Source organism: Sciurus vulgaris, assembly GCF_902686455.1.
Source record: "Sciurus vulgaris genome assembly, chromosome: 1".
NCBI lineage: Eukaryota > Metazoa > Chordata > Mammalia > Rodentia > Sciuridae > Sciurus > Sciurus vulgaris.
This window is the reverse complement of record NC_136461.1, coordinates 164918688-164941063: the sequence shown is the minus strand read 5'-3', so window position 1 is coordinate 164941063 and position 22376 is coordinate 164918688. Positions and strand designations below refer to the sequence as shown.

General features: G+C 34.0%; 1 protein-coding gene across 1 annotated transcript in view; it reads right to left on the bottom strand.

Annotated features, from left to right (window-relative positions):
* Positions 1 to 6960: 6960 nt before the first annotated feature.
* RIPK2 (receptor interacting serine/threonine kinase 2) overlaps positions 6961 to 22376 on the bottom strand; it is a 43302-nt gene continuing 27886 nt past the window's right edge. The window contains exons 4-11 of the mRNA XM_079143790.1: positions 20752 to 20909; positions 18974 to 19023; positions 17965 to 18126; positions 15133 to 15218; positions 11402 to 11488; positions 10286 to 10379; positions 8041 to 8199; positions 6961 to 7495 (exon numbers count right to left, since the gene is read on the bottom strand). Coding sequence (XP_078999916.1) covers positions 7158 to 7495; positions 8041 to 8199; positions 10286 to 10379; positions 11402 to 11488; positions 15133 to 15218; positions 17965 to 18126; positions 18974 to 19023; positions 20752 to 20909 — 1134 coding nt within the window. The 3' untranslated portion in view covers positions 6961 to 7157. The remainder of the gene's footprint in view (positions 7496 to 8040; positions 8200 to 10285; positions 10380 to 11401; positions 11489 to 15132; positions 15219 to 17964; positions 18127 to 18973; positions 19024 to 20751; positions 20910 to 22376) is intronic.

Genomic DNA, 22376 nt, shown 5'->3' with positions numbered 1-22376 from the left:
TGGGATAGATTCAAACTAAAGAGCTTTTTCTCAGCAAGGAAAACAATCAACAATGTGAAGAGAGAGCCTACAGAGTGGGAGAAAATCTTTGCCACACACTTCACATAGAGCACTAATCTCCAAAATCTATAAAGAACTCAAAAAACTTTATACCAAGAATATAAATAACTCAATCAACAAATGGGCTAAGGAAATGAGAAGACACTTCATAGAAGATCTACAAGCAACCAACAGATATGTCAAAATATGTTCAACATCTCTAGTAATAAGAGAAATGCAAATCAAAAATACCCTAAGATTCCATCTCACCCCAGTTAGAATGTCTATTATCAACAATACAAGGTTTTCTTCATTTTCTTTCTTTAGTGTTCTGTAGTTTTCATTGTAGAGGTCTTTCACTTATTTTGTTAGATTGATTCCTAAGTATTTTATTTTTTTAGAGTCTATTGTGAATGGGGTAGTTTTCCTAATATCTCTTTCAAAGGATTCATCACTTATGAAGAGAAATGCATTAGATTTATGGGTGTTGATTTTATATCCTGCTACTTTGCCGAATTCATTTATGACTTCTAGAAGTTTTCTGGTGGAATTTTTTGAATCCTCTAAAAATAGAACCATGTTGTCTGCAAATAGTGATAGTTTGAGTTCTACTTTTCCTATTTGTATCCCTTTAATTTCTTTCATCTGTCTAACTGCTCTGGCTAGAGTTTCAAGGACTGTGTTGAATAGAAGTTGTGAAAGAGGGCATCCCTGTCTTGTTCCAGTTAGACGGAATGCTTTTGATTTTTCTCCATTTAGAATGATGTTGGCCTTGGGTTTAGCATAGATAGCCTTTACAATGTTGAGGTATGTTCCTACTATTCCTATTTTTCTAGTGTTTTGAATATGAAGCAGTGCTGTGTTTTATCAAATGCTTTTCCCCAACTATTGAAATGACCATGTTTCTTTACTTTAAGTCTATTGATGTGGAATTACATTTGTTGATTTCTGTATGTTGAACCAAACTTGCATCCCTGGGATGACGTAGGGATGACTCTACTTGATCGTGGTGCACTCTTTTTAATATGTTTTAGTATGTGATTTGCCAGAATTTTATTAAGAATTTTTGCATCAGTGTTCATCAGTGATATTGTTCTATTTTTTTTCCTTGGTGTGTTTTTTGGTTTTGGTATCAGGGTGATATTAGCTTCATAGAATGAGTTTGGAAGGGTTCCCTCATTTTCTACTTCATGGAATACTTTGAGGAGTATTGGTATTAGTTTTTCTTTGAAGGTCTTGTAGAACTCAGCTGAGAAAACATCTGGTTCCAGGCTTTTCTTGGTTGGAAGGCCTTTGATGGTATCTTCCATTTCATTGCTTGAAATTGATCTGTTTAGATTGTGTATATCCTCCTGATGCAGTTGAGTAGGTCATATGTCTCTAGAAAGTTATCAGTGTCTTTGAGATTTTCTATTTCGTTACAGTGTAGATTTTCAAAGTAGCTTCTAATTATATTCTGTATTTCAATTGTGTCTGTCATATTTCCTTTTTTATCATGAATTCTAGTAATTTGTGTTTTTTCTCCTTTTCATTAGTGGAATTAAGGGTTTATCAATTTTGTTTGTTTTTTTCTAAGAACCAACTTTCTGTTTTGCCAATTTTTTCTTTTTCAATTTCATTGATTTCAGCTCTGATTTTAATTATTTCCTGTGTTCCACTACTTCTGGTGTTGATTTGTTCTTCTTTTTCTAAGGTTTTGAGATGTAATGTTAGGTCATTTACTTGTTGACTTTTTTTTTTTTTTTTTTTTTGCTTTTTTTTTATTGTAAACAAATGGGATACATGTTGTTTCTCTGTACATGGCGTAAAGGCATACCATTTGTGTAATCATAAATTTACATACAGCAATGTTGTTTGATTCATTCTGTTATTTTTTCCCTTTCCCCCACCCCTCCCACCCCTCTTTACCCTCTATACAGTACTTTCTTCCTCCATACTTGCCCCCCTCCCTAACCCTAACTCTAACCCTAACATTAACCCTTCCCTCCCCCCCTTTATGTGTCATCCTCCACTTATTAGCGATATCATTCGTCCTTTGGCTTTTTGAGATTGGCTTATCTCACTTAGCATGATATTCTCCAATTTCATCCATTTGCCTGCAAATGCCATAATTTTGTCATTCTTTATGGCTGAGTAATATTCCATTGTGTATATATACCACAGTTTCTTTATCCAATCATCAATTGAAGGGCATCTAGGTTGGTTCCATAGTCTGGCTATTGTGAATTGAGCAGCTATGAACATTGACGTGGCTGTATCTCTGTAGTATGCTGATTTTAAGTCCTTTGGGTATAGGCCAAGGAGTGGGATAGCTGGGTCAAATGGAGGGTCCATTCCAAGTTTTCTAAGGAATCTCCACACTGCTTTCCAGAGTGGCTGCACTAATTTGCAGCCCCACCAGGAATGTATGGGTGTACCTTTCTCCCCACATCCTCGCCAACACCTGTTGCTTGTATTTTTGATAATCGCCATTCTAATTGGGGTGAGATGGAATCTTAGGGTGGTTTTGATTTGCATTTCTCTTATTACTAGAGATGTTGAACATTTTTTCATATGTTTATTGATTGCTTGTACATCTTCTTCTGTGAAGTGTCTGTTCATTTCCTTAGCCCATTTGTCGATTGGATTATTTGTATTCTTGGTGTAGAGTTTTTTGAGTTCTTTATAGATTCTGGAGATTAGTGCTCTATCTGAAGTATGATTGGCAAAGATATTCTCCCACTCTGTAGGCTCTTTCTTCACATTACTGATAGTTTCCTTTGCTGAGAGAAAGCTTTTTAGTTTGAATCTATCCCAGTTATTGATTCTTGCTTTTATTTCTTGTGCTATGGGAGTCCTGTTGAGGAAGTCTGGTCCTAGCCCAACATGTTGATCGAACACTAAAGAAAGATATTAAAGAAAACCTTAGAAGATGGAAAGATCTTCCATGTTCTTGGATAGGAAGAATTAATATTGTCAAAATGGCCATACTACCAAAAGTGCTATACAGATTCAATGCAATCCCAATTAAAATCCCAATGACGTACCTTACAGAAATAGAGCAAGCAATCATGAAATTCATCTGGAAGAATAAGAAACCCAGAATAGCTAAAGCAATCCTTCGCAGGAAAAATGAAGCAGGGGGTATCGCAATACCCGAACTTCAACTTTATTACAAAGCAATAGTAACAAAGACGGCATGGTACTGGTACCAAAATAGACAGGTAGATCAATGGTACAGAATAGAGGACACGGACACAAACCCAAATAAATACAACTTTCTAATACTAGACAAAGGCGCCAAAAATATGCAATGGAGAAAAGATAGCCTCTTCAACAAATGGTGCTGGGATAATTGGAAATCCATATGCAACAGAATGAAACTAAACCCATATCTCTCACCCTGCACAAAACTCAACTCAAAATGGATTAAGGACCTTGGAATCAGACCAGAGACTCTGCAGATTATAGAAGAAAAAGTAGGTCCCGATCTTCAACTTGTGGACTTTTAATTCTTTTAATGAATGAGTTCAATGAACTTTCCTTGTAGTACTGCTTTCATAGTGTCCCAGAGATTTTCATGTTGTACTGGTATTCTTGTTTACCTCTAAGAATTTTTTTTAATCTCCTCCCTGATGTCTTCTGCTATCCATGTGTCATTCAATAGCGTATTATTTAGTCTCTAGGTGTTGGAGTAGCTTCTGTTTTTTATTTTACCATTGATTTTTAATTTCATTCCATTATGATTTGATAGAATGCAGGCTAGTATCTCTATTTTTTTGTATTTGCTAAGAGTCGCTTTGTGGCATTATTGTGTTGTGGTCTATTTGATTCCTGAAATTGAGAAGGGTTTGTTTGATGTACACAGATGCTCCATTGTTTGGGACATATATATTTACGATTTTTTTTTTTTTTTTTTTTTAAAGCTAGTCCTTTTTATTGACACAATCAATAGAACATTTGTGGTAGTACGGCAGAATGGTCACAATGTCCTGCCACAACTTCTGACATTCAAATTAATCCACGTGTCTTTTGTAGCACCATGGCTTTGTATTTTTCTTCAATGGGACAAGTGTAATTGTCCCTCCAGTAAATATGCGGGCCTTGTCCCTGATGGAGTTCCAAGAGCTGGCGGGTAAAAAGTTTCACTGAGTCTGGTTGTCCGAGAGTTAAGACTTTCTCTAAGCCAAGGAAATATACATATTTGGCAGAATTGATGACAGATGGAATTCTATAGATGCTGTGTAACACTGGAAAGTCACATGGGAGTTTTGAGTTGTCTTCCATATCATCGATGAGTAAACTGGCATTATGCAACATTTCTGTCACTTCAATGATAATCTCTCTCCTGGACCTTTCAGCCAATGATTAATGCCTATGAAAGTTTGGTTCTCACTTGTTTACCTGGTAACTGAAGTAAGTACTTGTAGGGTTCTAGAAGAATTCTTTGGACAGTGTGAGTCTTCTCCATTGTTTTTAAATTTCAAAGCTGAACTCACATCAACCTCCCACTTCCTAAGTTCAGACCAAGGCTCCTCCAGGCACCTTCATAAATCCCTCCTCTTATTTGACCACAAAACTCTCTGCCCTTCTTACAGCAAGAAAATGTGCCATCCGATTGTTATGTCTTGTTGATGTGATTCCTTAAGTAGTATGAATGTCCTTTATCCCTTCTGACTACTTTGGCTTGAAGTTCACTTTATCTGAGGATGGAAACCCCTACTTTTTTACACACTCTGTGTGTGTGGTATGTTTTTTCCCATCCTTTCAGCTGTCAGTTTGTGGATTAGAAACTGAATCTTAACTCATTGTTCTACTACTTCTGTGTTATTTTTGGTGTATTCATGTACGACATTTTTACAATCACTACTTCAAACTGTCTTTTTCATTTGAATATTATAAAAATTATATACTATTACAAACAAAACGAGGACTACTTACACATGATTTGTTTTCAAAGAAAATAGAATTTGAATTATAAAATACTTGCTAATATTATTTCTGAAATTCTGTGGCTGAAGCCTTATTTTTTTTTTTTTTTTTGTTAACATGGGGGATTAAAAGATGATAGCACAAAATTAAGACATTCCCCTTTACTTAATTAGAAGGCTCCAGAACATACTGAATGAAACTCATTTACTGTATGACTCAAATGTTTAAGTATTAAATCTGTGTACTTCTTAACATAACCCCATTCACTATTAGCTGTACTTGTACTACATTTTGGGAAATGTGATTAAAGTGAAATGCCCTCTCTTCTTTTCCAGCTTTCATTCCACTGAACTATTAATTGAACAGTTATTTAGAAAGTGGCCACTGTAGGTACCTGACCCTGTTCTGTACTGACTGGACCTAATCAGCATACTGTCTCACCTTCTCCCAAAGCATCACTATGTTTTAAATATGGGTCACCATGCAAATCAGTTGCTGAGATTCTAACAATTCTATGAAAGGATGCAAGTTCACTGCAGATTCACCCTGATCCTTGACACCATCTTCTTATTTATCAGTATGTTTTTATTCATGTAGAGTTTGCAGAGCTGTGATGATGGCTGTCTATACCCGGGTCCTCCATACGGTGACCCATGGGAGAAAGTGTGTGGTAAGCATACAGCTCTAGTAGAAACTATGAGGATTTAGATCTTTGCAGGAAATGGAAAATGCAGGACAAAGTTCGTTTTATCAATCCACACACGCCACCCCAAATCAACATAAAAGTCAATGTGAGGACATCAGTATTCAAAAGTTTTTTAAAAAGAATATACACAGAGGAAAGGGAAAGCCTCCAAAAGAAAAGATTTTTATTCTACTTATTATTTCCCAAATTAAACCTTTATATTAGCATTTTTTGAAGTTTAATAGGTAGCTGTGTACTTAATTAACTAATTAATTTTCATTCTTCCCTATTAACTTCCATACTTCTCAAAGGCACATGAGGAGATAGCACAGGTTAATGAGGTATCACAGGAGATTGAAAGACTTATTTTAAATTAAAAAATATTAATTGCCTCAATGCCACCTAATTTCTTTTGTTTTTCTTCCTGTTATTTTCTTTTATTTTTTATTCAGTTTTTTTCAGGTTATGGGTCTGGGGCTTCTTGAAAGTTAGTATTTTCAAATTCATCTCAGATTTTACTTTTTATTGTTTTTGTTAAAACGTTTTTCAGAAAAAGTCTATTATTCCTTGTAGGTTTTCATTCAATGATATAGAACCCACTATGGAAAAAAAGCTCACATTGTACCTTTATTGTTTGGGTTAAAGTTGGTGTGAAGAAGAAAAAAGAATAAAAGCAGTCTGAATACTGGGCAGCAATTACAGAGTCAGATCTAGATCTGAACCAGAAGACTATCCATGCTGTTCTAATAAATGAAAAAGCAGGCTGCAGGATGATGTTCAAAGATAATAACAACATTAAGAAATGACCTTCTTCCAAATTAGCACATACTTCATATGAGCAGGAAGAAGGTGCAGGACAGTACACATCAGGATCCTACCTTGGTTAGACTGGTGGTTGTTGACAGTGGGGAGGGCTGAGGTTAAAAGTGAGGGCAGAAAATAAAACAGAAATAATTACAAAAACGTTGAGGGCAGATAACTGTGATTAAAAGATAAAAGCTTTTTCTTAATATACTCTGTATTCCTTGAAACATCTTTTAAAGAATTTATAAAGAAAATTTAAAAATGTAACCTGGAAAATGAAGTTTAAAGTGAATGATTTTTTTTTAGAGAGAATCTGAACCTGGGAAGACAGAGTAGGAATGCTGTGCCATTCCTACACTTCATAAAGATCACATCTTACACAAGTAATAAATAATCCACAGAGAAATTGAGTGTGCAAATGGCTTCCATCAGAAACACATGATACTTTAAGACAACTGTTATGTACAAGAATATTATTACATTAAAAATAGTTATAATGAAAGAGACAGAAAAAATTGAAATGTAGCAAAATGCAAACTTTTTACTTATGTTAATTAAAAAAATACTGCAGTATCATGGAGGGAGACTAATATTTACCCTCCAAAAAATATCTTCACTAAAGCTTGTAATACTCATGGATTTTGTTAAAACAATATCAACATAACAGAAATATAAATAACCTTCTATAAACTTACTTTTCTTCTTGAAAAAGACCCACTTATAAACTTTTATTTTGAGGGAAATTTGAAGATGGTAGTCTGGAAACCATCAGTATTTCTGGGTAAGGTTGAAGACCCATTTGTTTGTTATCTTTCAACTTTTGCACTATAACTTTAGCAAATTCTTCTCCTTGGATATCAGTGGTGTCCAATAATTGTCTGACTTTTGAAGTCCTTGTAGGTTTGGTACTAATAAGTTCATAGTCCTCCTTCATGATCAAGTCCCTGGACAGGAGGGCATCCAGTGATTGGTTGAGGCAGGCTTCAGTCATTTGGCTCACAATGTCTTCCCTTTTGCTCTGGATCCATTGTTGAGCTATACCAGGCTGTAGACGCTCTGTAAAGGCAAGGGATGAACAACTGAAAAGGTGAGGATGGATATTCAGCAATGACTAAAATTACTAGAAAAATAAGTCTATGTAAAACCTAGTTTTCATATGTTGTGTCAATGTGAGACACAAAATCCTGAAAAATATTATTTTTCAGGAAACTTAGGGATCTGGATTATCTTTTCTTCACCTTTCAGAAAAAGCATTGCCCTTTTATACGCCACATGGGGCAAATATCCTTTTATTCTTCGGGTTTTGTTTTTTGATTTCTTTCAAATATACAGGACATACGCATATTTGTTAAATAAACAAAAAATAGCTTTACCTTTAGGGACAGACTAAGCAATACCTCCTCTTAGCACTTCCTTCTTAGATGTTCATGGAGTACTGTTTGGGCCTATGTCAGCACTGAGTTTGGAAGTGTTTTCCTACTTAAGAGGGTGTCTACAGATCTTACTGAGGAAAATCAAATCTTGTACAGTGCATCTGTTGGCCACGTATTTGTGAGGTAAAAATGGCACCATTTACAGTGTGTCTTATGGTAGACATTTACCTGAAAATCCCTCAGCTAAGAGTGAAGTGAATATTGCTGAAGAGCAGGGGGTGGTCCTGTGATCACAGAATACCGTCCTCTGAGATGCAGACACAGCACTATCCCAACTGTGATTTACTGAGTGATGGAGCTTCCGAGAAGAGTAGTCTGGGGTTTTTCCTATAAAACACAAGATCTTCATTAGGGCTGGAATATTCCTTAGATATTCCTATTAGCTAAAATATCAACATTTTGGTCACACAGAAGGTAGGCTCCAATATTTTCAGGTTTTCACTGCTATCAAAGTTGCCTCAGAAAACTAATTCTGCAAATAAATAGGTTTTAGATCAAATAAGGGTACATACCAAATGTTTTTAACTACACTCCTGTCCATGCTTGTCTATTCTATATCTATGAAGTTGTGGATTTCACTTTTCATAGTCCCGTGTTTCTTCTCCATCTTCCTCCTCCTTCTGTACTTTAAATGTGAGTTCTATACATGTGTCAATATGTAGTTAATATATAAAAATTTTTTTTGATACTGGGGATTGAACTCAGGGGCACTCAACCACTGAGCCACCTCCCCAGTTCTATTTTGTATTTTATTTAGAGACATAGTCTCACTGAGTTGCTTAGTGACTCACTTTTGCTGAGGCTGCCTTTGAACTCATGATCCTCCTTCCTCAGCCTCTCAAGCTGCTGGGATTAGTGGTGTGCGCCATGGTGCCTGGTCAATATATACATTTTTAAATGTGTCAATCTATATGTGACATTTGTCTTCCAGCCTCTCCTCTCCCAATTCTATCCAACCTCAAGAGTTGTAACTGTCCATTTCTGTTCTCAGATCTATGTAATTAAATTTTCTGTCACTGTTGAATATAGCTGTACATTCTCATCAGCCCCCTGGACTTCAACTCCATATGTAAAGCTAAAACCTCAAATTTTAAAAACTATGTTAAAAATTAACGTTATCATTCACCTTAACTCTAAGACCTGCTTCAACTCTTATTTTTGTTAATAGCATTAATATTCTCCCAGTGACCAAGTTTAACAACTTGTTTATCTTTTTTTTTTTTCCTTTTTCTTTCTTAACTTCTTCAAGTTAAAAGTTAGAAGTCCTACCAGTGAGGCCTCCATAATATTTCTCACACCACTTCTGCCTGTTTTCACTCTGGGTCAGTTCTCATAATCAATTACCAGTACTTTGGTAATAGTCTCCTACCTGGTCTCCCCAACTAAAATCTTTTCCTTTAGAAAAATCTTACATATTCCAGCCACAATATATCTCCCTAAAGCAAAGAATTTTATTATAACACATCTGTGTTCAAGAATTTTCAAGAGTTATTCCCTACTCAAGTTACAAAACCTGTTAGAATTTTGCATGACAAGACTTCCCTCTACTTTATCTATCTTCTTTCATTCACCCTCTTCAATCAAACCAAACTACTCACTGTTGTGTTTTCTTGCTCCTGGGCCTCTGTGTTGTTCTTTTTGTCTGGAATGCCTGTGCTTCATAACTAGAGGCCCAGGCCAGAAACAGTGTCTTCATAACAATATGCTGTGTTAGAGTGACATGAAAGTCCTCCTCAAAGGAACTGACTTCAGTCCACTGTTGGGTTTGCCTGCTACTAGCTCTGTGATCCAAAGGGTTCTTAATCTGTAAAAAGACTACCTCCCTTGCAAGCTGCTGTTGAAGTACTTTATAAAGAGTGTTACTCTTGAAGCTAGGTGTGGTGGTGTGTGCCTGTAATCTCAGTGAATTGGGAGGCTTAGACAGGAAGATTGCAAGGTTTAGACCAGCTTTAGCACCTTATTGAAGGCTTAAGCAACTTAGTGAGACCCTGTCTCAAAATAAAAAATAAAACAGTTTGAGATGTGGCTCAGTGGTAAATTGCTCTGTGTTTAATTGCCAGTTAACCACCCTCACACACTTAAAAAAAAAAAAAAAAGTGTACCACAGTAGCTCTAAATCTATCTCTTTCTTAAAATATGTCTGTTTTCTATTTCATACTAGGGTAACTTACAAACATTTCTCCTCTTTCCTCTAAGAGCTTTTTTTTTGAAGTGTCTAACACAATGCCTTTAATACTTAAATGTATTGAACATGCCACTGCTATCTTTACATCTTTAGACCTTGTCATTTAAAAAAATGAGTATGAATACATATAAAAGTATGTTCAATACAAACTATGGCTCCTAGTCAAGAATATGACCTTGGAAGAAAAAGGAAAACTTAAAATTAATTCTGATTGGAAAATTAGTATACCAGATAAAAAGTCATTTTCTTGGGAAGTTGACAGGGACCTTGAGGTTCCAGGAGAACCACTGCTTTTATGAGGCTGAGAGGATCCACATGATTCCTAAAGTAAACAAATGATAAATATGTTTAGGGAAGCTTTATTCCAAATGGTTAATAAAAATTCTTTTTTTAAAGTTATCAGCTTGTGTTTCCAACAGTTCTTGCTTTTGGATTACGAAGACTCAGAACTATTAACAGGTTATAACTTGTAGAATTAATGAAACATACATAAAAAAGCAAAAAATACAAATGATTTCTTTATCAAATGGGGGAGATGGGTAACAATTACTTGAAATAATTTATTTTCAGTATGATCTATATGATCCCAGAGGCTTTGTCCAGTGGCTTGAACAGTGGATAAGAAATTTGAAATCTGTAACTCTGGTTGTCTACTGACTCACACCAACTGCCTATACTAAGGTTCCTTCACCTGAAGGAGTGGAGTCCCATGAAGAAGTAATGGAGAACTTGACTCTTCTCCTAGCTCTGCCATGGAATTACTTTGACAAGGCATTTAACTCTTGGGCTTTCTGAGTCTCTGTACTATCTAAAATGTGCGTGCACAGGCTCGAGGATCAAATGAGATGGTTTATAGAAAGAGATTTAAAAACTATATATTCTGCTTTAAGTTCTTTTGAAAGCATTATTTTCTGAATCTGTAAAGTGAATATGTTTTTGAAAAAAATGACTCACGAAATAAATCTGAAAGAATGCTACTAATGACACCTTTCTTCTTGGTAAGGAACAAGAATGACTTTTTCCTCTTCTTAATATGCACTATATAAAATGTCAGGGACAGAAGTCAGTGCCAAAAAAGAGAAGATTATGATTTTATGGGATCAATGAGAATGAGAATCAGAGAGGCTGGTTTCAAGCTTGCTGTGGGCTGCAGAATTCTAAAAGTTTCCTGAGCTTTAGTTCCCCATCAGTAAAAGAGGTTAGACTGAACGATTTTTCATATTCTTATATTTTGAGCTTTTTATATATATATATCTAAATATATATATACACATATATATTATATATACATATGTATATTTGTGTGTGTGTGTATATATATATACTTTTTTTTTTCTTTTTTACCTCCTGGGGACCATGATTTACAGGTATGTTCAGAGACAGCTCCATCTTCTTGTCACATGAGTGAAGAGTACTTGAAGCACTCTGTAACTGGAATGAATACATATATGCAGTTTAACTGGAAGTGAAGAAATTATAGAAGTAAAATACAATCTACTTAACACATTTTATATAGTTATACAAAATCAATGGAAACAAAATATAAATTGGTTAAGAACACAGTACATAACTTACAGGTAGAGATAGTATAGAAAAAGGGAAATATCTTTAGAGAAACAGACCTTGAATCATTTCTCATATTAATTATTGGTCATCTTTTTTTTTTTTTTTTTTTTGTGGTGCTGGGGATCGAACCCAGGGCCTTGTGCTTGCAAGGCAAGCACTCTACCGACTGATTAATTGGTCATCTTGAGCAGATTATTGATCTATCAGAGTCTCAGGGCTTCAATTTTAAAATAATACCTGCATGCAGGATTATCCTAAAAATTGAGATAATAAATCTAAAGTACTTGGTGAAAATTAGGTACTTAATACATTTTGGTGCTTGTGTGTGTGTGAATGTGTGTGTGTGAATGTGTGTGCATGCTCAAACACATGCATCTTCTATCTATCAATGACTCTTCAGCATGAACTACATTTCATGCACTGGCCTTCTACTATTATTATTTTTGTTTTATTGATAAGAAACTAAGGCTTGGACTTAGTGAAGGAGCTAATGTGTTATAATGGAATGGTGGAGGCCATGTAGCCAATCAGATACAGTTCAGAATCCAAGAATACCTAACTGTTTGACCTGGAGCATGAGACTGTATCTCAATTGATCATATCTATAAAGTATTTTTTAAATTTTTATATTTTTTTTTTTACAGTGCTGGGGATTGTCCCAGGGCCTTGTGCTTGTGAAGCAAGCACTCTACCAACTGAGCTATATTCCCAGCCCCCGATCATATGTATAAAGTATAGATAATAATATCTGTTTCGTACAATTACTATAAGAAGAATTAAAATGTATGCAAACAGGTCCTATGATTACTTGTGAGTGTTTCTTAAATGGCTGCTGCTAAGCAGATGATTTATTTAAATACTATTCTTTCATATTCAAATTAAGTGCTTTACTTCTATTTCTATAGACTAGACTTGAATTAGTTGCCATTACAACTGAGTGATTTTAAAAACAAACCTAATCGGGTACAGTGCACATACCTATAATCCTAGCAATTTGGGAGGCTGAGGCAGGAGGATTACAAGTTTGAGGCCAGCCTCAGACACTTAACAAGAACCTCAACAACTTAGCAAGATTCTGTGTCAAACTAAAAAATTAAAAAGGGCTGGGATGTAGCTCAGTGATAAAGTGCCCCTGTGTGCCCTAGGACTTAGTACTGCAAAAACCAATCGAACAACAGGAAAACAACCTATATGTCTGTTTTTCTTCCTCAGACCAACATAATGCCAACAGCTTTGCAGAACTTTAGAAGCTGGTGAGTTCTGTATCCAGTCCTAGATTATTCAGTTATGACTATCTGCTCTATTAGAAGTAAAACATTTCTGTTCATCTGTGTATAAAACATATCTATCATAATATTTAGTACACAGTAGTTCAATAAACATCTGTAAATTCGTTTTTATATGAAACTTTAAAATTAGTTTTTTGCTGTCTCCATTGTAAGGTTTTCTGTGTTTTAACAAAACATTTCTGCTAATGAAACCCAATATGCATGAGTAACTGACCAGTTGATAATTCAAATTCCTTACGAAGCAGTAAAATTACTTCCCTAAGAAATAAAATGGAATAGTTTTTTTGTTCCAGTTTTACTATTCAAGATGTAGGAAGCATTTATCTGTGAACACATGAATTACAGGAGCTGGTTCAAAGAACTGTAGAAGAAATATATATATAACGCAAAAAACATAAGTCACCCTAAATAGTGATCTTTGTTTTCAGAAATTTCTTTATGAAAAATCTTATTGCTGCCGGCCTTGCTATTAACTAGCTATGTGAGGTGTTAGTTAAGTGACAACTTCTCTATACCTCAGTTATTGAATCTGTGAAAACCAGTAGCTTCACAGAGTGATACAAGGGTTTAAAGAAAAGCCAAAATAAAACAAAAAGCCCCAAACTACAAGTGAAAGCAATACTGCAATGCAAAAACACTGAAGAAAGTAATGCTATTATTAAAAGGTATTAAAATATCTAAAATATATATTTTAAAATCCAAAACTTCTTTAAAACTTAATCTTATAGATAGAACCCTGGGGCTTCAGTTTAGAAACAAAAAGGACCTAGAATGGTTCTCTTCCCCTTCATAACACAGATAACAGGCCCTTTCATCCAGCTCTGTTTGGAAGGACAAGTAAAAGTTGTAAGGAGTTAAAAAAGGAACTGAAATGGTAAGGCAGAAAGGAATATTTTCTGAGGTCTGTACGTACTAAGTGGAGAAACGCATGTGCTCTGGAAAGGATTACTCAGAAGTGAGGGAGTCAGTGAAAAGTCAAAAGAGCTCAGTAGTTCCTTTTTAAGTTCCTGGCAAAACTCAGGCATGAACACTGCTACCACAAATTTTTAGTTGGATTACAAGTAGTCGTTCCTCTGTGTACTTCCTTTTAGGCTAAAGGTTATATCAACAGATATAGTGAATCACAAGGGGAAAGCATTCTCATTTAGTAATAAGAAGTTAATTGTAGACTATGCTTGTTCTGTGACCTATGAGTTTGACTAACTGGTGGTTTTTATTATCAAATATTAAGTGCATTGTAGTGAGACCTAACAAATATGAAACTATGCTTACTCTGCCCTAAAGGACTATAACTACTTCTTAAAACAATTTTTTTTAAAAATAATTTTTTGTAGTTGTAGATGAACACAACACCTTTATTTTATTTGTTTATTTTTATGTGGTGCTGGGGATCAAACCTAGTGCCTCAACCATGCTAGGCAAGTGCTCTACCACTGAGCTACAGCCCCAATCCTTAAATAATTTTTAATAATCAGAAAATTAATAATCAAATTTTTAATGATCAAAAATTATTTGAATTTTTAATAATCAGAAAACCCAGCAGTAATAGGTCCCTTATGTTCTTCTGACCTACGGGAGCCAGATTGATCAAACAACTGTCCTAGGTAATTCACACTAGCTTCTACTGCTACTTTTGTCTAAGAAACAAGTAATATTTGAAATGAAAATGAAAACAAAACAAAAACCCCAAGCAATTAAAGATATATTTTTGTGCCTCAATTATAATAAAATTCTGCAACTTATCTTGACAATAAATCTCAGAAAAACCCAATTATGATGAATAAAAAGAGAAGTCCAAGAACCCAGGTATCTATTACTTTGTGGGTATTAAAAACTTAAGGAAGGTAAACGTAAGTTAAAATACGCATATACACACATCCCTGTAGTGATATTCAGGGCATACTTATTGTACAAAGATGAATTTCATTACATATTTTAAATTTACATCTGATACACAAAGGTTCTGGACATGTTAAATCTGAAGGTGGCTATTTCTGAAAAATATGGAAAAACACTGTGGTGACAAGGAAAAGGTAGTATTCAAAGTCTCTGATGAATTCTCCCACCCTGAAACTATAACCTGTATCTATGTGAAGTATATAGATAAAAAACTAAACTAATCCAGAAGTTTAGATAGTTGTTTATAGTTATAGATAGTTGTTTAAAGTCATAGATAGTTGTTTAAAGTTCCAATTTCTAGCATTTCATTGGGCAATTTACCTTTGTTTTCTTTAGCTGAATAACAGCTTCAAGAAAAGTTATCTCTTCAAATGTTCTCAGAACTGGCTCAAGCTCTATTAAACATTCTAAATAAGAAAAAAAAAATGATAATTTGAGTTCAGGTTGATTCTAATCATTAAATTAAAATGTTAACATTTAAGTCATATAGCCCTAAGTTCAAACTAATGACATTTGTGTTAAGAATTTTTATTACTGGCATAGAGTTAGACATAAGAATCAAAGGAAGAGAACTGAGAGTCTGAATATAAACTGTTAACAATCATGGTCAACTGATTTTAAACAAGGGGCCTAAGTCAATTCAACGGTGGAAAAGGCAGTCTTTTTAACCATAGTGCTGGCAGAAATGGATGTCCACATGAAAAAACTGTTAATTTAGATCCTGAAAAGGATCATACACCTAAATATAAACATAGTAGGGATATTTCTTAGATATAACATCAAAAACAGGATCCATAAAAAACCTGATAACTGTACTTCAAAAACATGAAGGTTTGTGCACTGCAGAAAGATACTGAAAAAAAATAAAAAGGTAAGCCACTGAGTGGGAGCACATATTTGCACGTCACATATCTGCTAATGGATTTGTACTTAGAATATGTAAAGAACTCTGACAACTGACAACTCAATAATAGAACAATTTTAAAATAAGTTAAAGTCTTGTATAAATTTTCCCTATTTCTTTCCCTTTAATTGATTTTTAGATATACATTGATCTTCTGCTTTCATATTGCCACTAAAATTACATTTGTTTGGGTTGCCAATGATGACAGTGCTGGAAAAATATTATCTTTCTTTTTTTTTTTTTTTTTTGAGATGGGGTCTTGCTATGTTGTCCAGGCTGTCCCTGGACTTGACTTCTTAGGCTCAAGAGAGAGCCCCCTGTCTCAGCCCCCCACTACCACATCCAGCTAAACTCTTGCTTATTGTATTTGGTTTCTTGGCATATTAGACATGGCTGACTGGTATTTCCTCCCCAAAACTTTTCTTTTTGTGGCTTCTGAGACACAAGAGACTACCCTATTTCCTCTCATTCTCAATCTCTTTTCTTCTTCCCCTACTCAGTCTAAGTGTTGGAATACCTCAGAGGTCTAATATGGGTACTTTATACTTTACTACCAGTATTCTCTACTTATGTGATCTAGTCTGAATTGTTTACCTGTTAATGACGTTCAATTTTATACAAGGAGCCCTAGTTTCTCCCTTGAGCAACAAATTTGAATATTATTATAGTAGTATCAATAATTATGATGCTTTCCACTTGTTGGCAATCTGAATAATGCTGCAATGATCATTCATATAAAAGTCTTTGTATGAATGTGTTTTCATTTCTCTTAGGTAACTATCTGTGAGTGGAACTGCATGCAGGATTGCAATGTAAACTTATTTTTCATTGTTAATAAACTGCCAAACCCTTTTCCATATTGCTACACCATATTACATTCCTATCCACTATCTATGAGTGTTTTGTTTCTTCATGTCACTGTTAACACTATTTTCTGTCTTTTTAATTATAGTTATTTAAGTAGACATGAAATAGTATCTCAATGTAGTTTTAATCTTTATTTTCTAATGGTGTTAATCATCTTTTCATGTTTTTAATCATTTGTATAATTCCTTTGATGAAATTCAAATCTACTAATTTTAAAACTGTGTTATTTGACCAATTATTGAATTGTCAGAGTTCTTTATTTCTAGATACAAGTCCTTTTACAAGATAAATGATATGCAATATGTATTCCTGGTCTGTAGCTTGTCTTTTCCTAATTTAGTGTGCCTTCTGAAGTGGAAAAGTTTCCAATTTTTTAAAGTCCCATTACCAATTATTTTTATGAATTCTTTTTCTGATGTCAAAACTAAGAACTCAGCTTAACTCCAGATCATGAAGACTTTCTCCTACATTCACATTTAAATGTACTTCATCAGAATTTTACCACTGTACCTCTGAAATATCTCTTACATCTGTATAATTTTTCTATCTCCAGAAACATTATCTTAATTAGACAATTAATGCAAGACTTCCTAGCTGGTCTCTTTGCTTCTACTCTTATCTTTCTCCAGTTTCCACACAGCAGCGAGAGTGATTTCACCTAGTCTTAAATTAGAACACACTTCCCTGAAAAACGTACTTTAATGGCTTTCCATCGCACTTGAATAAAAATTTAACCTTCTATGACAGCCAACATCTTCATCACCTCTCTACTCTCACCTCCTAGTATTCCATTCCTTACTCACTAAAGTTCAGCTACACAGACTTTCTTTGTTTCCTGCATATAGAAACATTTTCTTCCTTTAGGCTCAGAGTCTTGCTGTTTTCTCAGACTGAACACTCTTCCTTCAGCTTTTGAATGAAAGGCTTTTTTAAAGCTTCAAATCTCAGCTTCTAATACAGGACTTTCCTTAAATAAGTCTACTATCATGCTTACTTTCTCATAAGAATTTATAATCTATTTCTTGTTCGTTTTCTGCCTTTTCAACTAAATGTGAGCTCCTGGGAAGTTAGTAATTTAGATTTTGTTTACTACTCTGTTTTTGGTGCTTATTCCAGTGAGTCAGTATTGGATGGTAGATGTTCAACAAATACTTGCTGAATACAGGAGTGGAACTATTACTTCTGTCAGAATGTTATGAACTCTCAATTCTTCTCTAGAATCAGTCCTTATATATATACATAAGTGCTAGGAATGACAAAGGTGAAAAGAATTCATACAACTTTGAGATAGTCACATAATTTGCATAATTTTTCAAGGAATATGTTATTCACACTATATTGGTTATTTCTGTAATTCAAAGGGTTCAGATTTGTATACTCACTTAAGAAAGAAGGTCTTTCATCTGGATTTTGTGCCCACCCACTTTCTATTAGAGAGGTCATGACTGCTCGATGAGGTATATCAAATGGCAAACTTTCTTCAGTAGTGTCAGGTCGATGTCCCTGAGACACACTGTACATAATCTGCAAAGGATTTGTGACTTCTGTCAAAACAAATATATGTCATTAAGTAGAAATATATTATGCTCCAGTATATTAAATACCCAAACTAACTGAATGAAAAGAATCTTAAAATTCTAGGAAAGATTCAACATACCCCTTTCTGTGAAAGGAATATGTCAGACTTGTCTACTTCTTGTGGGAGGGGTTTACTTCCTCACTTTATTAATTCTGGTCTTGGCCCTGTTTTGTGATTTGGTCAATGGGACATGAGTAGAGTAGAGCTGGGCAGAGCTCAGCAGGGCTGAGTGAAATGCAGGAGGGCCGAAAGGAGTTATAGCAACTAGTATCTAATGTGCATGAGAAATAAATGTTTATTTTGTAAGCCATTGAGATTTTGAAGTTGTTTGTTACACAGCAAGCTGACCTATACAAACCCCAAAATAAAAACAAAATTATCAGAGTATGAAGAAGACATTACTTTTTCAAATTTTACCAGTCTTTATAGAAGGAATATTAATTAAATTTTATACTGTTTTATAGCTAGAATGGATCCTGAAGATAGTAATCCATAACAGTTTTTTAGAGGACAAAAAATGAGAAGTCAAGAGACTTGATCATGAGCTAATCACTGTCAGACCAAGAATTAGAATCTAGGTTTTTCTGTTCTCTAATCCAGTACACTCTCCAGTATATAGTGAAATCACAACAGATCTTTAATGCAGTATACTTTGGAGTACATAGGGATTTTTATCTGGTAAACTGTTATATTTTTGTAGTGCTTTTTGTACAAAATGAGTAATATATTTAAAATAAGATGAGCTTTAGATAGTTTTGAGTGTGGCCAACCAACTTGATGTTAGATAGAATAAGGAACTCAGTAACTATTACCTTCAAAAGGCTGTTTTCTGGATAACACTTCCCACATGATAACTGCATAGCTGTTTAAGATAAAAACATTTATAGATTATATGTGAACTTTGCATAATAAACTAAAACAGCAACAGTTTAAAAACAGACTGTGCAGATAGGATTTCTTAAAGTGAAGGTGGTTGAAATGCTGCTTACAGAATCACCATATGCAACTAAGAGGTTGAATGCTCAAAGTGTTATTTTCAGTGGGAATTATTCTTAATTTGAAAACATCCAGGAAATTACTATAAGAAAAGTTGAAAGTTTCCTTTTTAGAGGACAATTAATTGTCATTCTTGAACACTCAGGTAAATCATGCTTTCTAATGATATGATTCTACTTTTTACACAAAATGAAGAACATAAAAATGTCTGTCTCATGTAGCTCTAATTTATTGACCTTTTATTCTGGTCCCAGTTATCTTCTTTCATTGTGAAAATATTCTGCTTACAATTAAACTTTGGGTTGTAAATCACTTAGATTGCACAGAGTTTATAATTGGGATCAATGATTAATTAGGTTACAGAAATTTTACCGTACTACCAAATTAAGTGTATATCCAAAATGGACACATGGAATTGATTAGGTACTATCACACAGTCTTAGAGAGAGAATAAAGATTACTGAGGAAATTCTCACTCAAATCAAGGAATAATATTTCCTCATTTTCCCTGTCAGGGAATACCAAAATTGAACATAATGGCATAATTCACAAAATAAATAAGTAGATTTAAATTGATCTCATTTTACAAAATGAAACCAGCTTTTAAGAATATGTAAATATTTTTGTTTCCTTCCCTCACTATAATATATAAAATCAGCTAAAAAATATCAGGGAACAGAATATAAAAAGAACATTTATTCGTACAATAGCGTGAATGTATAAGACTTGTATTTGGTGTTTTAATGCAGTCACTAATATGGATTGACCGGCATTGGATTTAATTAGAAGTAACAAAAATTAAAATTTTTTGGAAAAGAGAGATACATAATTTAACTAACTGTATAATTTTTTTGGGTAGATATAGCATTAATTGCTAAAAAGCATCTTTATTTTTACCAGGTAAATTACTTTTTAAAGATAGAAAAAAGTTATTTAAGGGGACATAAAATGTCTGATTTCATGGTAAATGTCTGATTTTGCACAATTATGTTAAAAGACACAAGTATAACTTATGCATGAAGTGAATGCACCCACCCCTAATTCTATGCATTACAAATTATCACTTTCCTTTTCTCTGGTCAAATAACCAGTATCAAGAACAATGTATTATACTTATTACTGTATTATGATATTATAAATATTCTGCACTGAAACATAACAACATGATTTTATCAAACAATGATTTGTTTGCCCCACAAGTGCAAACATTAGGGATTCTTAAAATAGAAACATCCCCAGTGGAATTATAACTCATTTTTTTTTTCTAAAAATATGATCAGATAACAGAGATTGAAAGGTTGAATAGGATGAGAAATTAAAGGAAAATTATGAGGAATCAGTTTCCCTCTGCCTCCCCAGGTTACATGATAAGAACCTTTGGTGCATATTACGAATTAATAGGACAAATTAACATTTTTTAAAGAATATGAAAGTTTCTTACAGGAAGGCACCTTTAATTTTAAAAATATTAACTACTGTAGTTTCTAATTTATTTTCACTACAATTATGAGAGAAGAATAAAAGAAATCATACTTTAAAATGTAATTTCAAAATTCCGGTTGATTAATCTTATGTTTTAGACAAGGTGCAGTACCTATATATATCATGTTTGACACTGGCCCTTGATTTCTGTCCAGGTTCATAGTTTTCAGGTGGCATATAGATAATTGTCCCTCCTTCTGGAGCAGATTTGCTACTTCGTGATTGTGAGAGAGACATCATACGCCATTTTGATAAACCAAAATCTGCAATCTGCAAAAGAAAAGAGTACATAGTTGAATTTAAATATTTGCTCTTTAAAAAGCCCAAGAATTGACTCTCTCTGTGTTTAGTCACTGTATTTAGTTATCACACACGTCATATATATGCTGATATTTAATTTCTATACATTCTGCCAGTTTCTTACTGAGTTAAATTCCATAGTGCTATGCTCAATTCTGGAAGTAATACATACTGACTTTGAAGTTTAGCACACTGTCACAAAATTTACAAGGGAAACTAATGGTTTTTCCCTTATATTCTGAATGGGTGTATACTCAACACTAATTTTTATGACAAGTAATTTTATAGCATGTGCTTTCTAAATTCATCTATATCTCAGAATTACCAAGTACACTCACATGTCATACATTATTACTAGGCATTGTTCACAACTTGGGTTTATATGTTCTCATTCATAATGCCCTAAAAGTCCTCAAGTTTTAGAAAAAGTGAAATCTCCATAATAGTAAAGATTATCATTATACGACATATGCTCACTACTAAAAGTGTCACATTTGGTAAAAATAGTACAGCTGGCATATAGGCATATTTAAGTCCATGACAATGGGTACCTGGAGAATTATCAATGAATAACATCTCATACATTTTATATATAGCCTTTTCAGTTTTACTTTAATTGTTAATCTTGTGGAGATGTTACATAATACCTTGTAACTATAAATATTTAAAAGGTTCCTTATTTTTATAAAATAAAATACAAAAAGAAATGATATTTAGTGGACAAGGAAGTATGGAAAAACTTTAAAGACATTTAAATTAGACTTTTATATTGTTTAGTTAAGAAATTGACAAGGTGGAATGAATTGCATCCAGTATACCATCTATATTTTGATTAACTCTTATTTTTACTAGTTTTAATATCATTTAGATGTATTTGAGATTAAAAAAATGTAGCCTCTCACCCCTACTAGGGGGATAGAATACATGAGTATTTCATACCTTTACAATAATTAAAAAGGCACATCTAAGACAAAAAAAAATTCCAAGAGGGCTGGGGGTATAGCTCAGTTGGTAGGGTGCATGCCTTCAAGGCACAAAGCCCTGGGTTTAATCCCCAGCACCAAAAAAAAAAAAAAAAAATCCAAGAAAACCTGGTGCCAACATGTGAAACTCCAACCTTGACTGATTTTGAAAGGCAATATAGTTTGTGGTTAGGAATATGGGTTCTCAACCTAGATGCTCTTCAATAGATGAATGGATAAAGAAATTGTGGTATATATACACAATGGAATATTTAGTAATAAAGAAGAATAGAATTATGACATTTGCAGGTAAATGGATGGAGTTGGAGAAAATCATGCTAAGTGAAATAAGCCAATTCCAAAAAACTAAAGGCTGAATGATTTCTCTGATAAGTGGTAGATGATACATAATGGGGGTGGGGGAAGGTAAGAATGGAAGAAGGATGGATTGTGTGGACAGAAATGAGGGGTGGGG